This window comes from Panthera tigris, chromosome C1 (genome assembly GCF_018350195.1).
Source record: "Panthera tigris isolate Pti1 chromosome C1, P.tigris_Pti1_mat1.1, whole genome shotgun sequence".
In the NCBI taxonomy this organism is placed as follows: domain Eukaryota; kingdom Metazoa; phylum Chordata; class Mammalia; order Carnivora; family Felidae; genus Panthera; species Panthera tigris.
The window spans coordinates 96,402,679-96,423,015 of record NC_056667.1 but is presented as its reverse complement, the minus strand read 5'-3'; the positions used below and the strand labels follow the sequence as shown (position 1 = coordinate 96,423,015).

Genomic DNA, 20,337 nt, shown 5'->3' with positions numbered 1-20,337 from the left:
CTGTTCTTTCATATATATTCCTCAGAAAAAAAACAAAACCTCTTTCAGATAGAATCTCTTAAAGCTTTGCAGCATTTCTGTTTTATAGGTTTTACCATTGTTAGAAATGTGATTCTTTAGATCTTTAACTTGCTGTGCTTTTCCAGTACTTTCTTGAGCTTCACTTGTTTCATACATAGAATAACAACATCCACAGCTAACATTTATTGGGCATCGATAGGTAGTTTATATACATTATAAGAGGTGGTAGTTGCCCTTAACATATTTATTCATATGAACATATTATTTAAATATGCATAGGTTGTTTAACATTGAGATTAATGAGCACGGGCTTTGGAGTCGGAGAGGCTTTAGTTCAAATCCTTAGCCTACCAGTAGTTATCAAGATGCATAACCTTGGTTAAATTATATACTTCTTTATTGATTTTTCTCATTTATAAAATGAGGATAAAAGGACTCATTTCTTAGAGGATTTTTGTAACAGTTAAGTGAGATAATGCAGAAAGAGCTTTTAACACAGTGGTTGTCAAATAGTAAGCTCTCATTAAATGTTACCTATTATCATTTTTATTAGATAATTACTAAATAAGCAATTCCTAAGTAAGTTCAGTATGCTTTATACAGTGTTAGAATGGGCAGGATATATAAGAAAGGGTACTGTTTAATGTTTATATGCAAATTGGGTAGACAAAATTGATAACTTGGAACCATTAACTGATAATCTGTGTGGCACTGATTATAATCACCAGGAGTCTGGAAAAAGGGGAGATATCACTGGAATGGTTAGGAAAGGCGTCACTGAGTAGAAAAAAGAAACTTAAGAATATGGTTAGAGGAAAAAGGAGGGGATCAGGGTAACATTCCAGGAGCAGGGATTGGGATAACATTGATTTCAAAGGTGGCAATAAGCATTATGAGCATAGAGAAATGGTGAGTAGGTTAATTTAATTGCACTAGAGGATCTATTTGGGAAATATGGAAATAAATTTGGATGGATAAAATGTGGAAAGATTGTAAAGGATTTTATTTATTTAATTCTGAAGGAATTTTTTAATTAATTTTTTTTAATGTTTATTTATTTTTGAGAGAGAGAGAGAGAGAGACAGAGTGCGAGCAGGGGAGGGGCAGAGAGAGAGGAACACACAGAATCCGAAGCAGGCTCCAGGCTCTGAGCTGTCTGCACAGAGCCTGATGTGGGCTCACCAGCCTTGAGATCATGACCTGAGCCATAGTCAGCTGCTCAACCGACTGAGCCACCCAGGCGCTCCAGTTCTGAAGGATTTTTTTAAATGTTTATTTATTTTTAAGACAGAGAGAGATAGAGCATGAACAGGGGAGGGTCAGAGAGAGAGGGAGACACAGAATCTGAAATAGGCTCCAGGCTCTGAGCTGTCGGCACAGAGCCTGATGTAGGGCTCGAACCCACAAACTGTGAGATCATGACCTGAGCCGAAGTCGGATGTTTAACCGACTGAGCCACCCAGGCATCCTCCAGTTTTGAAGGATTTTAAAGTTAGACAGATGAAATATCCAAGTCAAGGAAACCTATACAGAGAGAAAGCCGTTTCATGGTAGCCAATCTAATCCAGGAAGAATGGGGAGTGACTGCTAAATGGGTACAGAGTTTCTTTTTAGGGTGATGAAAGTGGTCTGGAAATAGGTAGTGGTAATGATTGCATAGCACTGTAAATGCACTGTCATTAATGGCAAATTTTGTTATGTGTATTCTATCATACACACATAGAGCTAGGCAAAAGAATTTCAGTTTAATGCGACAAGTAATAAGCATTGTAGGTTCTTCATCAGGGTAGGAATAAGATGAAATGGTATTTTAGGAAGATATTTGGCAGGATATCATTCACTGAAAGTTAGTTTTAGTTCTCAGTGTATTCCCTAATGGCAAGCTGGAAGATGATAAGCGACTTCAGGGTAGTTATCAAATATTTATTAAGTGCCTACTATATGCCAGTGATTGCACTAGGAGCTGGAAATAAGCAGTGTACTTTATTTTGCATATCATCCAGCGTATAAGAAATAAACAAGAGAACTTGATTTAGAGACAAATCCTAAGGCTAAAGAACCCAAAGACTAGAGACAGGTAAAACTCTAGCACTGAACCACATTTTCATTTTCAAAAGACATTACTATAATTATACTCAGTACTGTATGATATTATACACCATTTGTATCTTTAAGCCTCACTGTGTGGGAAAATAGCTCTATTATTTAAAATTCTGGGGCGCCTGGGTGGCTCAGTCGGTTGAGCGGCCGACTTCGGCTCAGGTCATGATCTCGCGGTCCGTGGGTTCGAGCCCCGCGTCGGGCTCTGTGCTGACAGCTCAGAGCCTGGAGCCTGTTTCAGATTCTGTGTCTCCCTCTCTCTGACCCTCCCCCGTTCATGCTCTGTCTCTGTCTCAAAAATAAATAAACGTTAAAAAAATAAAATAAAATAAAATTCTTTACATCATGGAAAATCTCAAACACATTTTAAACATCCCATAATAGCATTATCACACCAATGAAATGAACAATAATTCCTTAATATTAATCTAGTATCCAGATTTTATTCAATTTTCTCAAATTGTCTCAAAAATGTTTTTTTACAGTTGGTTTATTTGAATATGGATTCAAAGACTACACACTGCATTTGGTTTATAGATTTGTTAAGTCTTTTAAAATCTGTAACAGTTTTCCTTCCTTTTTATATTTTCTCATGCCATTTATTTGTAGAAGAGCATGGGTCATTTGTCAAGAGACTGCGGATATTCCAGATTTCCCTGTTTGTATTCTCATGGTTTTATATAGCATGCTACTCTATCCCCAGGATTCTATGTAAAATGGTAGTTAGAACTAGAAGCTTGATTAATTTTAAGTTCAATTTCTTTGGAAGAATACTGTTCTCTCCCCCCCGCCTTTTTAAAAAATGTTTATTATTTTTGAGAGAGAGAGAGAGACAGCATGGGGGAGGGGAAGAAAGAGGGGGTAGGGAAAGGGGAAGGGGGAGGGCAGAAGGTGGAGGGAGGGGAAGGCGGTGGGGGGGGGGACAGAGTATCTGAAGAGGGCTCTGTGCTGACAGCAGAGAACCTGATGCATGGCTCAAACTCATGAACCATGAGATCATGACCTAAGCCTAAGTTGGATGCTTAACCAGTTGAACCACCCAGGTGCCCCTGGAAAAATACTTTTCTACGTGAGCTAAAAGTTTTTCATGAATCATAGTCTCCTTGGCTAAAAAACTAGAAGAACAAAATTCTTGAGGTTCCAGTTATTGTTTGGTCATTTTTTATTTGCTTGTTGTGTGTTAATATTGAAAAGTTGGAAAAGTTATACGACACCAAAAAGGGATTTTGACTTACAACTTTTGATTGATGGATTTGTTTTGTTTTGTTTGTATTCTCTTATCACAGATCTACATCAAGATCGGTCTTCTCCTCCCCCACCTCCACTCCCTGAAAGAACCCTGGAGTCCTTCCTTCTTGCTGACGAAGATTGTAAGTGGAAGTACATTCCTCTCAAAAAAGCTGTAAAAATGAGACTTCTAACAGATTAACAATAAAATAGGACCTAAACTGAAAAGGCATAAAGAATGGTTAAACAAGAGAAAAATAATACATTAAAAAAAAACCCCAAAATGTATTGTAAAAATAATGCATAAAAAAGCAAAGCTAAGAATTACCGAATATATACCTATACATATCCCAAAGGCTTAAAAAGCTATGTAACAAAACATTTTTTTTAAGGTATGCAGGCTCAGTCTATACGGACCTATTCTACTAGCTGTCCTAACACCATGGAAAATTCAACATCTTCAAAGCAGACATTGAAGACTCCTGGAAAAAGTTTCACAAGGACTAAGGTAAAGAAGATGGGAGTTTTAAGAAACATGCCAGAGGCTTTCCATTTCTGACGGTGTTCATACCCTCCACCTTTCCCCTGCTGCCAGAATCAAGAGGGAAACGAGATTATTTATAAGAGCAGCTGATTTGGAAAGACAAGACTGATAATCATTAGGGGAACTGATTAAATAAATTATAAATCAAAGTATATGCATATAATGAAATACTATATAGCTAAAAAAAAGAATGAGGACTCTGTCAGTGTATTTATATATAATTTATTAACTTTTCTTTAAAAGGTAGAAAATATGGTCTCTATTTGTAATATGTGTTCATAAGAGACTCTGGAAAGGTACATAAGGAACTAACAATAATGTTTATCTGTGGGGGGAGTGTTAGAAACTGGGTGGATGGAGAACAAAGATGGGAGCATTTTTTACTACCGTATTTTGAATCATAAATAAATGACTTATTTTCAAAAATTTAAACAGACATTGTCCAAAAAATAATGTATTAAATATGTATTATATAGAAGAATACAGTTTCATTATGTATTGGGAAAACAGAAATATCATAAAGGATATCTACCTGCCATTGAAAAGACTACAGGTAATCTATTGGAATAGAATGCCTATCTGAGAAACAACATGAAAATATAAAAAGAACGAAATACCATGGAACAGATTAAAATAAACACGCTGAGGCAATGTGAAGAAAAGAAGAAATCTGGGTAGGTTCCTGGAATAGATAAGTTAGAGACTTCACCCTCAAGGAGGCTGAGTGGGTTTTCTGAGTGGAGGGAGAAGGAAGTGGTATGGTAACAGTATGGAGTGGACCTTAGTAAATTTAGTTGGGGATACGTTTAGCAAAAGTTCTCGGCTACAATGGGAATGGCTGTGTATCACAGCTGTCTTCAGAAGCCATTGAGGATTCTGGAACGGTCCTAATAAAGAAGAGAAGTGGAAACTCCCATCTTTTTCCTCTGATATTTTGAGAACATTCTTTCAAAATACATAGGGGGATTCTTATGGAGGTGGGAAAAATGGCAAGACAAAATCAAGTGGAGGCTTTGCACTGAATTCAAATAACAAGGTGGAAAAATAATTTTGTGTGTTTTGAAGGCTATTTTTAAGGAAATTAATCCTTTTGACTGCCGTCTGTATTTCTACTTGATTAAAGTATTTTGGATTTCACAGGAAAACAAGAGAAGACTAACGTGTCCCTTTTCATTTTTGTAGAGCTTGAAAATTTTGAGAAACATGAAAAAGAGTAAGTTTCTTTATACTTGTTTTTTAGAATACGTACACCGCTTCCACAATTGTGTCGTTTCCCCTCATATAACCACTCTGGGAAAAAATTAACATTATTGTTCCTATACAGGGCCTTGCTGGGGCCCTGCGTATCAGACCAATCACCTCTAGGCCTTGTACTGTGCTAGGCTCTACAATGGTAATATTGGAAGGGAGTAAGGAGGGGGGAGGGGTTTCTGTTTAACAGACAGGAATAATAATACGATATTTGGCACTTTCTACCCATCCTAAGATGCTGTCATGCAACTGTGTTATTTAAAATTCCTAGCAGTCTAACCTCAGATGTATTTTCTTTGAAAATAGTCACAGCAAAGCATATTGTGAAACAAATGTGTTGATTTAACGAAACAAGCAGAGTATTGACACATTACCATTTTTGCCAAGTATTATTAGCAATAAAAGTCTGTTGCTTATTTTTTTTTGCTATATTGTAATGAAAACAAAACTGAAAAACTCCTGAAACTGTGGCAAACTGATTATCTTAGAAATCCTTATTTACAACTAAAAGTATATAAAGCATTGTGATACACTTTTTATAAATTCGATCCACTTGGTCAATCATCAAGGACCCAACAGCTATTTGGTATTATACTGGTGTTAGAGGGAGGGACAAAGAGCACTGAGAAAACATGATTTATGGTATCGCCTATACAAGAAGGCTTATAGCTGAATCTAACCCATTTCTTCTGAGTTTTTACTCTACTTCCCTGTCAATAGACTTGTGCTCACCTGCTTTCATTGACACCACACCTGATCTTGGAAGTGAACAGATTTCTCACCTACGATGGCTAAAATATGATTGGGAAATATACTCTTTCCTCTAATGTGAGTCAAAAGAGAATTTAAACATTTCGGAGGAAATTGTAGTATAAAACAGGGGAAATAAAATAGCCCAAAGCAAAGAAGTGACGGACTTGAATAGCTAGCCAGTTTGGTTTGAAGAGCTTAGCTTATGAAACACCCAATTTTCTTTCTTAAAAAAAAAGAAAAGAAAAGAAACTCTTTATATAGCTCCAACCCTATCTTGGGGATATCAAACAAAGACACAGACACTTCAGGTAAATTTAGGTTGGCATAGATTCAATATGTGGTGAGATACTCAGAGACTCTGAGTATTATTTCTGAGTAAGACCTCCCAGATCATTCTCTAGGTCTAGGCTAATTTCAATTTGTCAGCTGCCTTTATCCTCTGGTCTTTTGTCCTTAAATGAAGAACTGGCCCTTAAAATATCTGACCCTTAAAACTGATCCTGAAGCTTGAGATTTATCTGCCTGTACTTGGGAAAAATGTCCTCTTCCCCTTCCAGATGGTTTATGACTCTTGAATTCCAGATGTTCTCCCTTTAGCCTGGATCTCCAACTGGTCTGTAGTTAAAGCTGGTCCTAATTTTGATAAAGTAAGGATTCTTCACCTGTTGTTTTAAGCCAGCATTTAAACATAGTATCCATGCATTCGCTGAATATTCATTGAGTGCCTATTAAGTGCTAGGCATTCTGTAAGGCACTGGGTGTATGATGGTATGTAGGTATTGGGCTATCCCTCTGTGGAACTTAAGTCCAGTTAGGGATTCAGACATTAAACAAGTAAATTCACAGATACATGCATAATAATGCATGATGATAGATGCTGTGCAGGAAACCAAGAGGGTCATTATGAGAGAGAATAAAACAAAGGGGATCTATTTTAGAACGAGTGGTCCAGGAGGCCCTTTCTAAGTAATGATTAAACCTGAGACATGAAGGAGCAGCCAGCCAGGAGAAAAGTGGGGAGAGGACCCCTCCAGATAAAGGGAGTAGCAAACGTAGAAGCTCTCGAGCGTGGGTTTGGTGTGTTGTAGGAACTGAGAGGAAGCCATCGTAGCTGCAGGGTATTATGAGGAGAGAGCAATAAAGTGTGGTGACTGGCAAGATGGTGGTGGTGGGGGAGAAGGTAGTTAAACCCTTATGCGTCATGTTAAGTAGTTTAGAGTTTATTGTAAGTGCAATGGTTGAAGAGCTTTAAGCGGAGACGTTACATGAGCTGGTTTTTTTCTCTTTTTTATAAAGTTTATTTATTTTGAGAGAGAGAGAGAGAGAGAGAGTGCATAGGCGTGTGTGTGCACGGGCAAGCACAAGTAGGGGAAGGACAGAGAGATCGGGGGAGAAACAGAATCCCAAGCAGGCTTGGTGCCACCATTGCGGAGGTCAAACCCACCAACTGTGAGATCATGACCTGAGCCGAGATCAAGACTCCCACCCCCAACCGACTGAGCCACCCGGGTGCCCCACATGATCTGTTTTTTAAAAAGATCTTCCTGGCTGCTGTGTGGAGAGTGAATCATAGGGTGACAAGAATTAAAGCTATCAACCATGATGCCTGATGCCTGATGCCTACTTTTGGTGGGAAACTTTTAATTACTCAGATACCCTTCAGTTGCAAGGGATAGAAAACCCAACTTAAGCCAGCTGAAGCAGAAGAGGGGAATTCGTTGGCCTGTAACCAAGAGCTCAAATGATATAATCAGGACCCAATCTCATGCCATATCTCCACCTTTGTTTTACTCTGTGTTAGCTCATTCATAGGCAGGCTTTTACCATGTGGTTTCAGGCTTATGATGGAAAAAATGAGCTGTTTCCTGGTTGCTCAAGCAATAGTCCGATGACTAGTGCTGCTGATTGGGCCTGCCTGTGTTGGTTTGGTTCATTTGTCCAACCTTGAACCAATTATTGCCAGTATATTCTGATTAAGCAGAATCAGAATGGACACTGACCAGTAAGGAATGAGGTCAGACCTAACTGCTATGATCATGGCAATGTACCAACTGAAAATTAGCCCTAGTCATAGGTCAGTTCCTTGATCTAATGGTAGAATCAACTTCACCAGAAGTATGGAAGCTGACAATTGGGCTGGGGTGGTTTCCTAAAGAAAAACTCAAGTTCTGTTATCAGAAGAAGGAAGAATTAACGCTGGGCAGGCCAGCATAAATATATCTGTGACATGATACAATTCTACTGAAGCTGCCATAGGAAAAAACCAAGATATTTCATTAAATGAAAAAAGTAAATTGGGGCACCTGGGTGGCTCAGTCCGCTGAGCGTCTGACTTCAGCTAAGGTCATGATCTCACGGTTCGTGAGTTCCAGCCCCGCGTTGGGCTCTGTGCTGACAGCTCAGAGCCTGGAGCCTGCTTCGCATTCTGTGTCTCCCTCTCTCTCTGCCCCTCCCCTGCACACGCTCTCTCTCTCTCTCTCTCTCTCTCAAAAATAAAGAAACATGAAAAAAATTTTAAAAGAAAAGAAAAAAGTAAATTATAGGATAATCAGTCTTTTTTATATAATAGCCTAATAACAAAACTAAGTACTTACAAGTATATCAAGTTCAACCACATGGCATGCCATTTTCCAAAAACAAAAAGCAAACAAACAAACAAAAAAACAAATTGTGGCAAGCCAGTATGCAAAGCAGCAATTCCCTTTGATATATTTATTTGCAGAATCTTTCGTCTCCTGTTATAAAAAAAGACAATACTCCCTCCTTTTGGCATAATTGTTTTCTTTCTGAAGGATGTATACAGCTCTCAGCTCATATGCATTATGGTGATGATTGATATGTCCTCAACTTTCTTACCTTCATGCACATCTTATGCGTGTCTCTCTCCTCAGCGCCTAGCCCAATGCTTGGCACATAAAAGATATTCAATAAATATATATTTTAATAGAATCTGATTAAAATTCATTACGTCCCGCAGGGCTTCATACTCAAGTACCTCCACGGAGAGGGAGGTTTTTCTCAAATTGTAACATTAGCCATGTGTTTACAAACATAGATGCAGTCCTCACGCTGCATACTGAAAATGTTGAAAACCAAAAAAGGGTGACTTTTTAATAATTTCTCCCCAATCATATGCTGTTTTTACACAAAGTTTTATAGAAAGTTTATACAAACCTGAAATTATTATTTTTTTCACTGCTAGATAGTGCACGTGCAAAATGTGGACGATGTGAAAACTGGAGTGTTTTTAAAATTGGGCAGAAATTGATACATGAATATATTAGGGTGCTGGGAAGAGAAACATTTTTTATTTTATTTTATTTTTTTAGTGTTTTATTTATTCTTGAGAGAGAGAGAGACAGAGCACAAGCAGAGGAGGGGCAGAGAGAGAGAGAGACACAGAATCCAAAGCAGGCTCCAGGCTCTGAGCTGTCAGCACAGGGCCTGAACTCACGAACCGTGAAATCATGACCTGAGACAAAGTCGGACGCTTAACTGACTGAGCCACCCAGGTGCCCCGAGAAACATATTTTTAAGCCTATCTATTAGTAGCTAACGTAGCTACTAATGTTTTGGGGAGATTCTGGGCCTCTATAATGGGAAAAAGGTAAGCTGGAGAGTGAAGATATTCCAGGAATAAAGGATGCTATAAGAAAAACCATAGATGAAGTCATGTGGAAAACAAATGATTTAAAAGTGTCTTAAGAGTGATGAGTGCAAAGTGAAATGAAATCAAAAGCCACAATTTGAATCCCCCCCAAAGCTGTTTCACAATGTAATGGATGTTATTCCTGAATACTCTGGTGATTTTCTTTAGTGTTGGGCTTTACTATACAATCTATTTGCAAAGAAAAGATACCCCCTCCCCCCCATCACACACACAAAAGAGTTAACCCATTTGTAAGTAAGCATCTGTATTTTGTGGTATTTTATAGTGATATGTTAATTTGGGAGTCTTAATTACTTTGGAGGAAATATTTCAAGTTATGTGTTCTGATAAACAGTAATCAGAGTTTGTCTTCATCTTTTCCCTTACATTTTTTCTTTTGATTCTAGGTGTCTCTAATTCTTCTCCAGCAAACAAGCCTGCAGACTCTGTTCAGTCAAATCGCTCCAGCTCCCTTCTGAATTTTGGTATGTGTGTTATTTTCCAGCACAGTTTAAAAAAAATGTTTATCTTGTAGTATGAACTTTAAATAGGATTCAAGGTTGATATATAGGTCCTTATATCTATATTTTTTCCATGCAATTTATCTTTTTATTTTTGACCTTAGCTACCTCTTAACATCTTACCTAGGATGGAATTGCCTAGGATAGCAGAAAATAAAGCTAGGTAACCACATGATTATGTTGCCATGTAGTAAATGAATGTGTGACTAGCCAAATGAAGAAATTCTGAGATGCTATGAGACTCTAGTTCATATCTAATCAAAGTTATAAAAAATACATGAGTGTGGTCATAAGAACAACACTTGCCATCTAATTTTATAGAACTCGTTCTATAGTAGGGGCTGAAGCACAATCCTGACAGTTTAAAGGAATTGTTTGCCCCACTGTCCCTAACTATAAACTATAAACCTAAAATGATAATTTTATGGGGTGCTTGGGTGACTCAGTCGGTTAAGTGTCTGACTTCGGCTCAGGTCATGATCTCACGGTTCATGGGTTTGAGCCCCACGTCAGGCTCTGCGCTGACAGCTCAGAGCCTGGAGCCTGCTTGGATTCTGTGTCTCCCTCTCTCTCTGCCTCTCCCCAGCTTGCACTCGTCTGTCTCTCAAAAATAAACATTAAAAAAAAAGAAAAAAATGATAATTTTATATTATTTTAAGCATCCTATTATTCTATATGACATAAATTCATGATACTATGTAAGATAGTATCACATATACTATAAATATTTGTAAGGAATGTAGTAATTAGTGTAGGCTATAATTACTTAAAATTATTACCCAAAAAGCAGACCTCCCTCCCCCTCCCCCAGGAAAGGATCTGGGAGCCCCCATGGTACCCTGGGACAAGACCTTGAGAACTGTTGCTGTGTGGTATTGTCCTTATTTGTATGGTCAGAATTGGGTTGCTGCCACATCCAGATTGCAGGTAGCAAGAAGATAAGAGAAAAATATGTAAGAGGTGAGATCACCTCTTCCGGTCTTGAGGTATCGGCCTGGAAGTGGCAACATCGCGTCAGCTCACATTAGCTTGAGAATTTGGACATATGCTACATCTAAATTGCAAGAGTAGCTGGGAAAAGTAGTAACACTGGGTGGGCAGTTGCTGAAATACAATTCTATTCCTGAAGAACCAAGGAAAGGTTCTGGTGGACAGGTAGCAATCCCTGGCCACACCTGGATTATGGTCTCCATTTCACCTTGGCAAAATATCAACTAGAATCTCTGGATACATTTTTTTGGGGTGAAAAATTTTATTTGGGGGCACCTGGGTGGCTCAGTTGGTTTGACTCTTGGTTTCAGCTCAGGTCATGATCTCATAGTTTGGGGTTTGAGCCCTACATCGGGTTCTGTACTGACAGCTTGGAGCCTGCTTGGGATCCTCTCTCTCCCTCTCTCTACCGCCTCCCCCACTAGCGCCCTCTCTCTCTTTCAAAAATAAACATTAAAAATCTTTAGATTATATTGTCTAAGGTTTAAAATGTTAGAGAAAAAGAAGTTACTATTCTTTTTTTGTTTAATTTTTTTTTTTTAACGTTTATTTATTTTTGAGACAGAGAGAGACAGAGCATGAACAGGGGAGGGGAAGAGAGAGAGGGAGACACAGAATCTGAAACAGGCTCCGGGCTCTGAGCTGTCAGCACAGAGCCCGACGCGGGGCTCGAACTCACGGAGTGCAAGATCATGACCTGAGCCGAAGTCGGACGCTTAACCGACCAAGCCACCCAGGCGCCCCAAAGAAGTTACTATTCTTATGAAATCATTTAGTTAAAAAATTCATACAGATTATCATATACCCCATGAAAAAAACACACAAAACTTGGCCTGGAACACAAATGTTCCCTTCCTTCCTTCCTTTCTCTCCATCAGTGATACCACTTGAGTAACTCATGACCCATCTAACTTTACAACAATCTGTGATCTAATATGAAGATAAAATATTGAAGAGCTGCCTCCATAATATATTTCTTCTCAAATATGCTTAGATTTGAATATTTACTTACTTAAAAAGCACAACTCTTTCACTGGCTCTTTTTTGTGTGTTTTTTAACGTTTATTTATTGTTTTGAGAGACATAGAGAGACAGAGCACAAGTTGGGGAGGGGCAGAGAGAGGAGACACAGAATCCAAAGCAGGCTCCAGGCTCCGAGCTGTCAGCACAGAGCGCGACGCGGGGCTCAAACCCACGAACCGCGAGATCATGACCTGAGCCGAAGTAAGATGCTTACTTAAGTCACCCAGGCGCCCCCTTTTTTCTTTTTAATGAAGGAAGCATATAAATTGTAGTAATAATTTACATACAAAAGTTTTTAATTTTGAATAAAAATTCTGTTTATAAACATTTTTATTTTTTCTGAATTGGCCTACATGCAAAAAAAGGTAGCTTGCTGGGGCACCTGGGTGGCTCAGTTGGTTAAGTGTCCAACTTTGGCTCAGGTCATGATCTCACCATTTCTGAGTTCAAGCCCCATGTTGGGCTCTGTGCTGACAGCTCAGAGCCTGGAGCCTGCTTGGGATTCTGTGTGTGTGTGTGTGTGTGTCTCTCTCTCTCTGCCCTTCCCCCGCTCATGCTCTGTCTCTCAAAAATAAAATAAACAGTAAAAAAAAAAAAAAAAAAAAAAAAAAAGGTAACTTGCTATTGTTCTAAACTGTTCAGAATTGATCAGTGAAAAAGACTGAATGCAGGTATTTCTTTCAGGTTTCAGATACTTGGTACTTACATATTATGTTCTTACTTCTATTCTCAGTTTACTTGGGTTGCAGTCAAGCTATCTGGACTGAATGGATGAGTTTGTGACTGTTTGTGTGAAGCTATTTAACCTGAAATATTCTTCCTTCTATTTTCTTTTTTATCACTCAGAGGAGTAAAATGTATATGAACTTGGCTGTGTGCCTCTCGCCCAATTTTTTTTATCATCACCATTATTCAATTTAATATTAGTAGTTTTCTTGTTTTTATCTTCTTTTCTTTTCTTCCATACTCACCTTTTCTTCTAGTTCTGGTATGGGTTTTTTTTTTTGTTGTTGTTGTTGTTTTGTTTTTTTGTGGTTCTGATTGAAACAACACTTGAGTGTTTATGATGTGCCATGCATTGTGCTGGATGCTTTAAGAAATATCTCATCTGACCTTTTCATCAGTTCTGTAAGGTGTACAATACCCACAATTTTGGAAGATGATGGAATTAAAGTTTAGAAATATTTTTAGTTTTCCATGTTCTGTTCTCCCCTTGCATTTCAAAGCTTTCATTGTTCAATTTGAGTGCCTAAAGTTGTTAATTTTCAGAGTGCCTTGAAAACATACCTTCATCACAGAAAAGTCCTATGTTGCTAAAGTGATAAAGAGCTGATGTTATCAACCTGCAAATCTTTTTGAAAGGATCCAGAAACAATTTTCATTGGTTCTGCACAATTTCCTTGTCCTCCTTCTTTTGAGGAGAGAGAGGGGGCAGAGAGGAATGTTTGAAGGAGACAGATAAATAAAAGTGATTACTTTAGCTTTTCACGATTGTTTATTTTCCTAAGCTTTTGAAACAATATCTTAGTAAATTGAGGGCTTTCTGGGCCGAAGTAGAAATATACCTGAATTTTTTTGTTTTTTGTTTTTTTTTTGGGGGGGGGCACAAGTGAGCGAGGAACAGAGAGAGAGAGAATCCCACAAGGGGCAGAGAGAGAGAGAAAGAGAGAGAGAGAGAAAAGTGGGGCTTGTGTTCACCTGAAGGGGGGTTCGTGCTCACCAGATGTGGGACTTGAACTCACGAACTGTGAGATCATGACCTCAGCCGAAGTCAGATGCTTAATGACTGAGCCACAAAGGTACCTGAAATATGAGTGAGTTTAATACAATAATTTTGTAAAGCAATAGTGCTTATTTTTCTGAAATTGAAATTTCCCAGGCTTTTTTTTTTTTTTTATGTGTGCTAGGAGAAAAGATGTAGACATAGGATATTACTTAAAAAAACTAAACAATTCAAAAATGGGCAAAGGACTTGAAAAGACATATTTCTGGAAAAAGACATATGAATGGCCAACAGGTGTGTGCAAAGATGCTAGATATCACTCATCATCAGGGAAATGCAGATCAAAACCATAGTGAGATATCACTTCACATGTGTCAGAATGGCCATTATCAAAGAGACAACAGACAAATGTTTGCTAGGCTGTGGAGAAAGGAGAGTCCCATACATTGTTGGTATGAATGTGAACTGGCGTAGTCATTACGGAAAACAGCATGGAAGTTCCTCAAAACATTGAAAATAGATCTATTACATGATCTGGTAATCCTACTTCTGGGTATCTATCTAAAATAAGTGAAATCCTTACCTCAGAAGAGGTATCTGCACCTCATGTTCACTGCACCATTATTTACAATACACAAGACATGGAAAGAACCTAAGTTTCCACTTGACAGACGAATGGATAAGGAACATGTGTTATATATACATTTCATATATATATATATATATATATATATATATATGCGTATTATTCAGCCATAAAAAAGAAGGAAATCCTGCTGTTTGAGACAACATGAATGAAACTTGGGGGTATTACACGAAATGAGATAAGCAAGAGAAAGACAAATACTGTATGTATCATTTATATGTGGAATCTAAAAAAGCTAAACTCACAGAAATATACAGTAGAATGGTGGTTGCCAGGGGCTGGGGGAAATGAAGAGACGTTGGCCAAAAGGTACAAACTTCCAGCTGTAAGGTGAATAAGTTCTGGGGGTCTAACATACAGCAGGGTAATTATATATTTAACAGTACTGTATTCTATACTTGAAAGTTTAGAGTAAATCATAAATGTAATCACCACAAAAAATGGTACTTATATGAGATGGAGGTCTTACCCAGCCTTAATGTGCTAATCATTTCACAATACATACAAGTATCAAATTATCATGTTGTATACCTTAAATTTAACATGTTACATGTCAATAATATGTCAGTAAAACTGGGGAAAAAAAAGGGGAGCCTGGTGGCTCAGTCAGTTAAGTATCTGACTTTGGCTCAGGTCATGATCTCATGGTTTGTGGGTTTAAGCCCCGCATGGGGTTCTCTGCTGTCAGCATGGAGCCCACTTTGGATCATCTGTTACCCTCTCTGCCCCTCCTCCGCCCTCTCTCTCTCTCAAAAATAAACACACATTAAAAAGAAACTTGGAAGAAAAGGATATTACAATCGATCCTTGAACAATTTGGGGAATAGGTATGCCCCCCTGACCCCCATGTATTTGAAAATCTGCAAAAGTTAAAATTTCCCGAAACTTAACTAATAGCCTACTGTTGACCTGAAATCTTATGCTTATCTTATATCTATCTATCTATCTATCTATCTATCTATCTATCTATCTAGATATCATATGCTGTCTTCTTACAGTAAGCTAAAGAAAATGTTCAAGGGTCAACTGTATATGCTGAATTACTAAAGATTGTTATAACCAGGGTTCTTCATCTAATTATTACCATTAGTAAATTTACAAGTGTTCTACACATTTAAAATGTTATTAGTATTGTTATCATTTATGCACTAACTTAATTACTGTGCCTTTATAATCTATTATTAATTGATCAAAGATGTTGCCTAACGTTTTGAAAAAAAAAAATCCATGTACTTGCATACATTATAACATGCTCTAAAATCTAAGTATTCATTTCTATATACTAAAAAACTTTTCCATTTTATTTTTGTTCCCAGGGTTTGCAAATCGTTTTTCAAAACCCAAAGGACCAAGGAAACCACCAGCGACTTGGAATATTTAACACAACTTTGGAATATAGCTGCAAGTGCATCTGGAAATAAAACTACTGGAATACTGCTAGCTAAAATAAGTGTTCCATATTTATAATTTCAACAATGAAGACCCTGTAATGTTTAATAGCAATATTAGAAAAGCCATATTCAAAGAAGTGCCAGAAGTTTTACAGTTTCATCTCATTTGCATTGGGTTGGAAACTGGAAATAAGTTTGTCACTTGGGATTATGTAGAGAATGCTGGATGAGAAAGTTTTAGAATGGACTTATTTTTCATTTTGGAAGTTATTTTTATTCTACTTAAGCAGAAACTTCAAAATATTTGTAAGAACTGGATCTCAACGGAATGTCTGCATTGCCAGATTTTACAATAGCAAGTGTTTCACAAAATCTGACTTGTGGTTGTGGCACAAAATGATACAAAATGACTGCTTGTGACAATGACTATTCCCTGGGAGTTATTTTTGCCTAAATGGAGTATACCTTGCACATCTTCCCAAAGGTGGAAAACCAGAGTAGTAAGAAAAGGAAACGTTATAATTAAGAGAATAAATAATAATGAAAATAATTTCATATCATATTTCAATAATGAAAATAATAAAAGAATAATGAAAATAATTTTTGTATTTGGATATACCAACTAACAGGATGTTCAACTACATTTCTGGTAAATTTTAACCAAAGTTCTTCAATTACCAAATCTAGAAGAATAATCAACAAAATCGTTATCTTTCGGTAGCATTTTCTTCATTTCAAAGGTCCTGTATTAAACATGTGCAACTTACATCCAACCAGTCAGAGGTACTACTAATTTAAAAAATTTTATTTGGGGGGGGGGGAGAGGTGAGGGAGGGGCAGGGAGAAAGATGGAGAGGGAGAGGGTGGGAGGGAGAGAGAGAGGGAGAGAATATTTAAGTAGGCTCCTGCTGTCACCGGGCTCTGTCTCACAACACTGAGATCAGGACCTGAGAGGAAATCAAGAGTCCCACGCTTAACCAATTGAGCTATCCAGGGCCCCTAAAAATTCTTCTACAAAATATTTTAAGAAAATCTGATTTTTCAAATCTAATTTTATGTAACAAGTAAGTTAGTGGGTAATTATTCTTACAAAAGATTCCCGAGTTCCCCTCATGATTGAACTTTTTTTTGGAACTTAGAAAAGTTTAACTTTCAGAACCTAAAATACTCAAACAGCATTTGTTCTTTAATGTCTTTCATTACAAAGCCAGATGATAGCGCAAATTGGATGAAATGTTAACTGTCTATTGAAGTACATCGCACGCAATAGGTGCACAATAAACTGTTTTGTCTTTAAGCTAACTTTACTGCAGTGTTCATTTAGCTGAATCCTCCAGGCACTACTGGCATTTCTGAGTACTTCATTGTAATCAATTATTTCCAAATATCTTTATCAAGGACCAAATATAGGAAGAGAATCTTAGGGAAAATCTAAAGCGCCGATGAAGTTGTGGATGAATTTCTGGGCAGCAACATTGGTGCACAGTGACGATTTTTGGATAGGTCTGTGGTAGACACATTTCTCAAATTTATGCAACCTTATACGTGGGACATGAAAAAAAAATCTTCAAAAAGTTTAAAAACATGGGTTTTCCACCTAGGGACGGATTCAAAATAAATGACGGCCTCTACCTTTCCAGGCATTAGAGGAGATGTGGCTCTAAGGCGAGGTGCGGCGGCGCTCACCAGGCTCCCGGGCAGTTCTCGCACCTGCCTTGTTACGCGGGTACCTGTAACCATGGCAATGCCCACGAAGAGGTTAAAACATGTCTTCACTGCAGCCCGATTAGATTCTAAACCCAAATCGCCCTCGTTTTACGTATGACCAAGTTCCCCTTTCCTCTTCATTTCGTCGCTTGTCCAAAGATAAGAGGCCGGGGATTCCTCACAAAGGTTTTGAGAGGAATGAATATGAAATTGATAAGTACCTATGGAGCCCACCGACTCCGTGTATAATGACCAAGGGGGCACACACAGACGATAATGGGAACGCGCAGACAGACTTGAAAGCCACTAACATTGTTTCGGCCGTTAAGGCGGTTGGCGGCAACTCTCCGCCCAGCGGCGGTTGCGTCGCAGCCCGAAGCGTGACTCGGCGCACGCTCTCTTTCCGCTCCTCCACTCCCAGAGCCAGGGACGCGGCGGGAGCGCGGGGGAACTACCGCTCCCATGAGGCTCTGCGAGGCCCTGGGTGCTTTAAAATAGAGCTCACTCGGAGAGGCCTGCGGAGAAGCGCTGGGAACTGCCGCTTCCGGCATGTTCAGCTCCGGAGGAAGAACGGCCGAGAAGTGGAGGGCGGGGAAGAGACTCCAATGCCCAGCGGGCCGTGCGCGGGCGGCGCTTGCGCGATGCGCGGACGGGGGGGCGGTCGGGCCATTTAAATGTGTGTTTGTGGGTGAAATGGCTGCGCAGGTCGGAGCGGTGCGCGTAGTACGGGCGGTGGCGGCGCAGGAGGAGCCGGACAAAGAAGGGAAGGAGAAACCCCATGCTGGGGTCTCGCCGCGGGGAGTGAAGCGGCAGCGCCGAGCGAGCAGTGGGGGTTCTCAGGAGAAGCGGGGGCGGCCGAGCCAGGACCCCCCTCTCGCTCCCCCTCACCGGCGGCGTCGCAGCCGCCAACATCCCGGGCCGCTGCCGCCAACGAATGCAGCCCCAACCGTCCCAGGCCCTGTTGAGCCTCTGCTCCTGCCGCCTCCGCCGCCACCTTCGCTGGCACCCGCCGGGCCCGCTGTCGCTGCCCCGCTCCCGGCCCCAGGCACATCGGCCCTCTTCACCTTCTCTCCTTTGACGGTGAGCGCGGCCGGGCCCAAGCATAAGGGCCACAAGGAGCGGCACAAGCACCATCACCACCGCGGCTCCGATGGTGACCCCAGCTCCTGCGTTCCGGGCGATCTCAAGCACAAGGACAAGCAGGAAAACGGGGAGAGAACTGGAGGGGTGCCTCTGATCAAGGCCCCCAAGAGAGGTGAGAGCAGGCGAACTACCCCGAGCTCGGGTTCTAGGTCTCCCTTAGGTCCGATATCCCGCCCCTTTAGCACTGAAAGACGCCAAACCCCTGCTTACCTCCTGCTGCTCTACTCCCTTAAGCCCACTGGGGTGGACCCTGGATTTCAAACCGTTGACACAGCGTGACCTACTTGAGGCTTCTCGTTTCGAGGCCGAGCTGTCAGTTACTAACCCCCTTACCCGGCTCTCCCCTCCCCACCCCCGCCCTTCACCCCCAGCCTTTACCAACGTTTGTTTTCAAATTCGCCAGGGTTTCCGCGCCGCGCCGTCCTTGGCGTGGGATTAGTAGCTGGGGTATTAAAAACTGCTTTTCTAAAGTAAAGGCTTGTCGCTAAAATCCTTTCTTCTTGTTTTCTTTCGTGGAAATCTTTAATATAAACTCTCCTCGGCTCCAAAATATTCACGGGTATGGTGTGGGGCTTTAATGAGTTTGAATTCTTACACAGGTTCCTCGACTCAGGTTGCTTTAGTTTCTGCAAGGTAAAATATCAAACGTAGTTTATAGTGGTTCTTTTTTATCCGGAGGTGAAATAATTTTTAATTTTATATTAATACTTCTCGATAGAGAGTGATGGGGAAGGTTTTCTGTCTCTTATGATCCTAGGAAATAGGACCAACCGTGCCTCTGAAAAGTGAGAAAAGTGAGAAACGTGCTGTAATGGATCGTTGGAAGAATTCCCGTTGCGATTTATTCTTTCTGGCACACAAAAAAATTGACAATTTATTTAATTCCAAGAGCCCACACTAAAGTCAAGAATACCGAACCCAGGAAATGTAGGACTACCTAATTAAATGTGGAATCTAGAGAAATTAGGTTTACTAATATTGGTGTCTTCGTGTTCCCAAGTACATGGAACATTTATTTGTATTCTCCGCAGAAAGGAGGGGGTATGAAGTTTGAGTATACCGTGTGTTTGTATATGATTTCATATAGTTTGTTAGTTGTATTTCCTCAAGAAGATTTTAAGATGCTTATATAGTCGCATTGGGCCAGATGGGGTATTACATGTTAATGAACAAGTCTTTCAATGTAAAGTTTTCTGAGTCTTGGATTTCTTCCACGTACTTGGTCTTGACTCAAGTTTTTTGTGGTTCTACGTACAAATAGTGCAGTGTTTTGCAAATAATTGCTCAAAAAATACTTACTGAATTAAATCTTTCTAACTTTGGTGGTATCCAGGTGTTATTATCAGGAATAAAACTTGTGCCAAGCTGACAGGAGTGCCAGTTTCCACCACCAATATGTGATGATCTTGTTCTCTTTTATTTCTCACCTCATTTCTTCTATGTGTGTGTTTTAACCACACAGATTTGGAGGGAATCTTAGAGATCATCCGATTTAAATTTGTATTGTGGAAGAGGAAACTGTGGCCCAAAGTAGTGAGGCGACTTGTCTAATTAAGTTACAGTTAATTAGTACCAAGTACAAACATTAAAAATTTTTTTCTTTTAATGAATCATTGGCACCACAGGAAGTAGAACCCAGATCTCTTGA

At 39.6% G+C, this 20,337-nt stretch overlaps 2 protein-coding genes across 5 annotated transcripts in view; both read left to right on the top strand.

Moving 5' to 3' along the window:
• The window catches only part of PTPN22 (protein tyrosine phosphatase non-receptor type 22), a 59,470-nt gene extending 42,856 nt beyond the window's left edge, over nucleotides 1-16,614 (top strand). For 3 of the 4 annotated variants that reach the window (XM_042998227.1, XM_042998226.1, XM_007076355.3), the window contains 5 exons: nucleotides 3,408-3,491; nucleotides 3,741-3,856; nucleotides 5,075-5,105; nucleotides 9,953-10,030; nucleotides 15,765-16,614. In XM_042998227.1, coding sequence (XP_042854161.1) covers nucleotides 3,408-3,491; nucleotides 3,741-3,856; nucleotides 5,075-5,105; nucleotides 9,953-10,030; nucleotides 15,765-15,829 — 374 coding nt within the window. In that variant the 3' untranslated portion in view covers nucleotides 15,830-16,614. Of the gene's footprint in view, nucleotides 1-3,407; nucleotides 3,492-3,740; nucleotides 3,857-4,438; nucleotides 5,004-5,074; nucleotides 5,106-9,952; nucleotides 10,031-15,764 lie in introns of those variants that run through there. The other variant, XM_042998228.1, reaches the window with a different exon arrangement.
• Nucleotides 16,615-18,006: 1,392 nt separating this feature from the next.
• The window catches only part of RSBN1 (round spermatid basic protein 1), a 48,215-nt gene continuing 45,884 nt past the window's right edge, over nucleotides 18,007-20,337 (top strand). Inside the window, exon 1 of the mRNA XM_007076356.3 lies at nucleotides 18,007-18,801. Within this exon, the coding sequence (XP_007076418.2) occupies nucleotides 18,096-18,801 (706 nt within the window). The 5' untranslated portion in view covers nucleotides 18,007-18,095. The remainder of the gene's footprint in view (nucleotides 18,802-20,337) is intronic.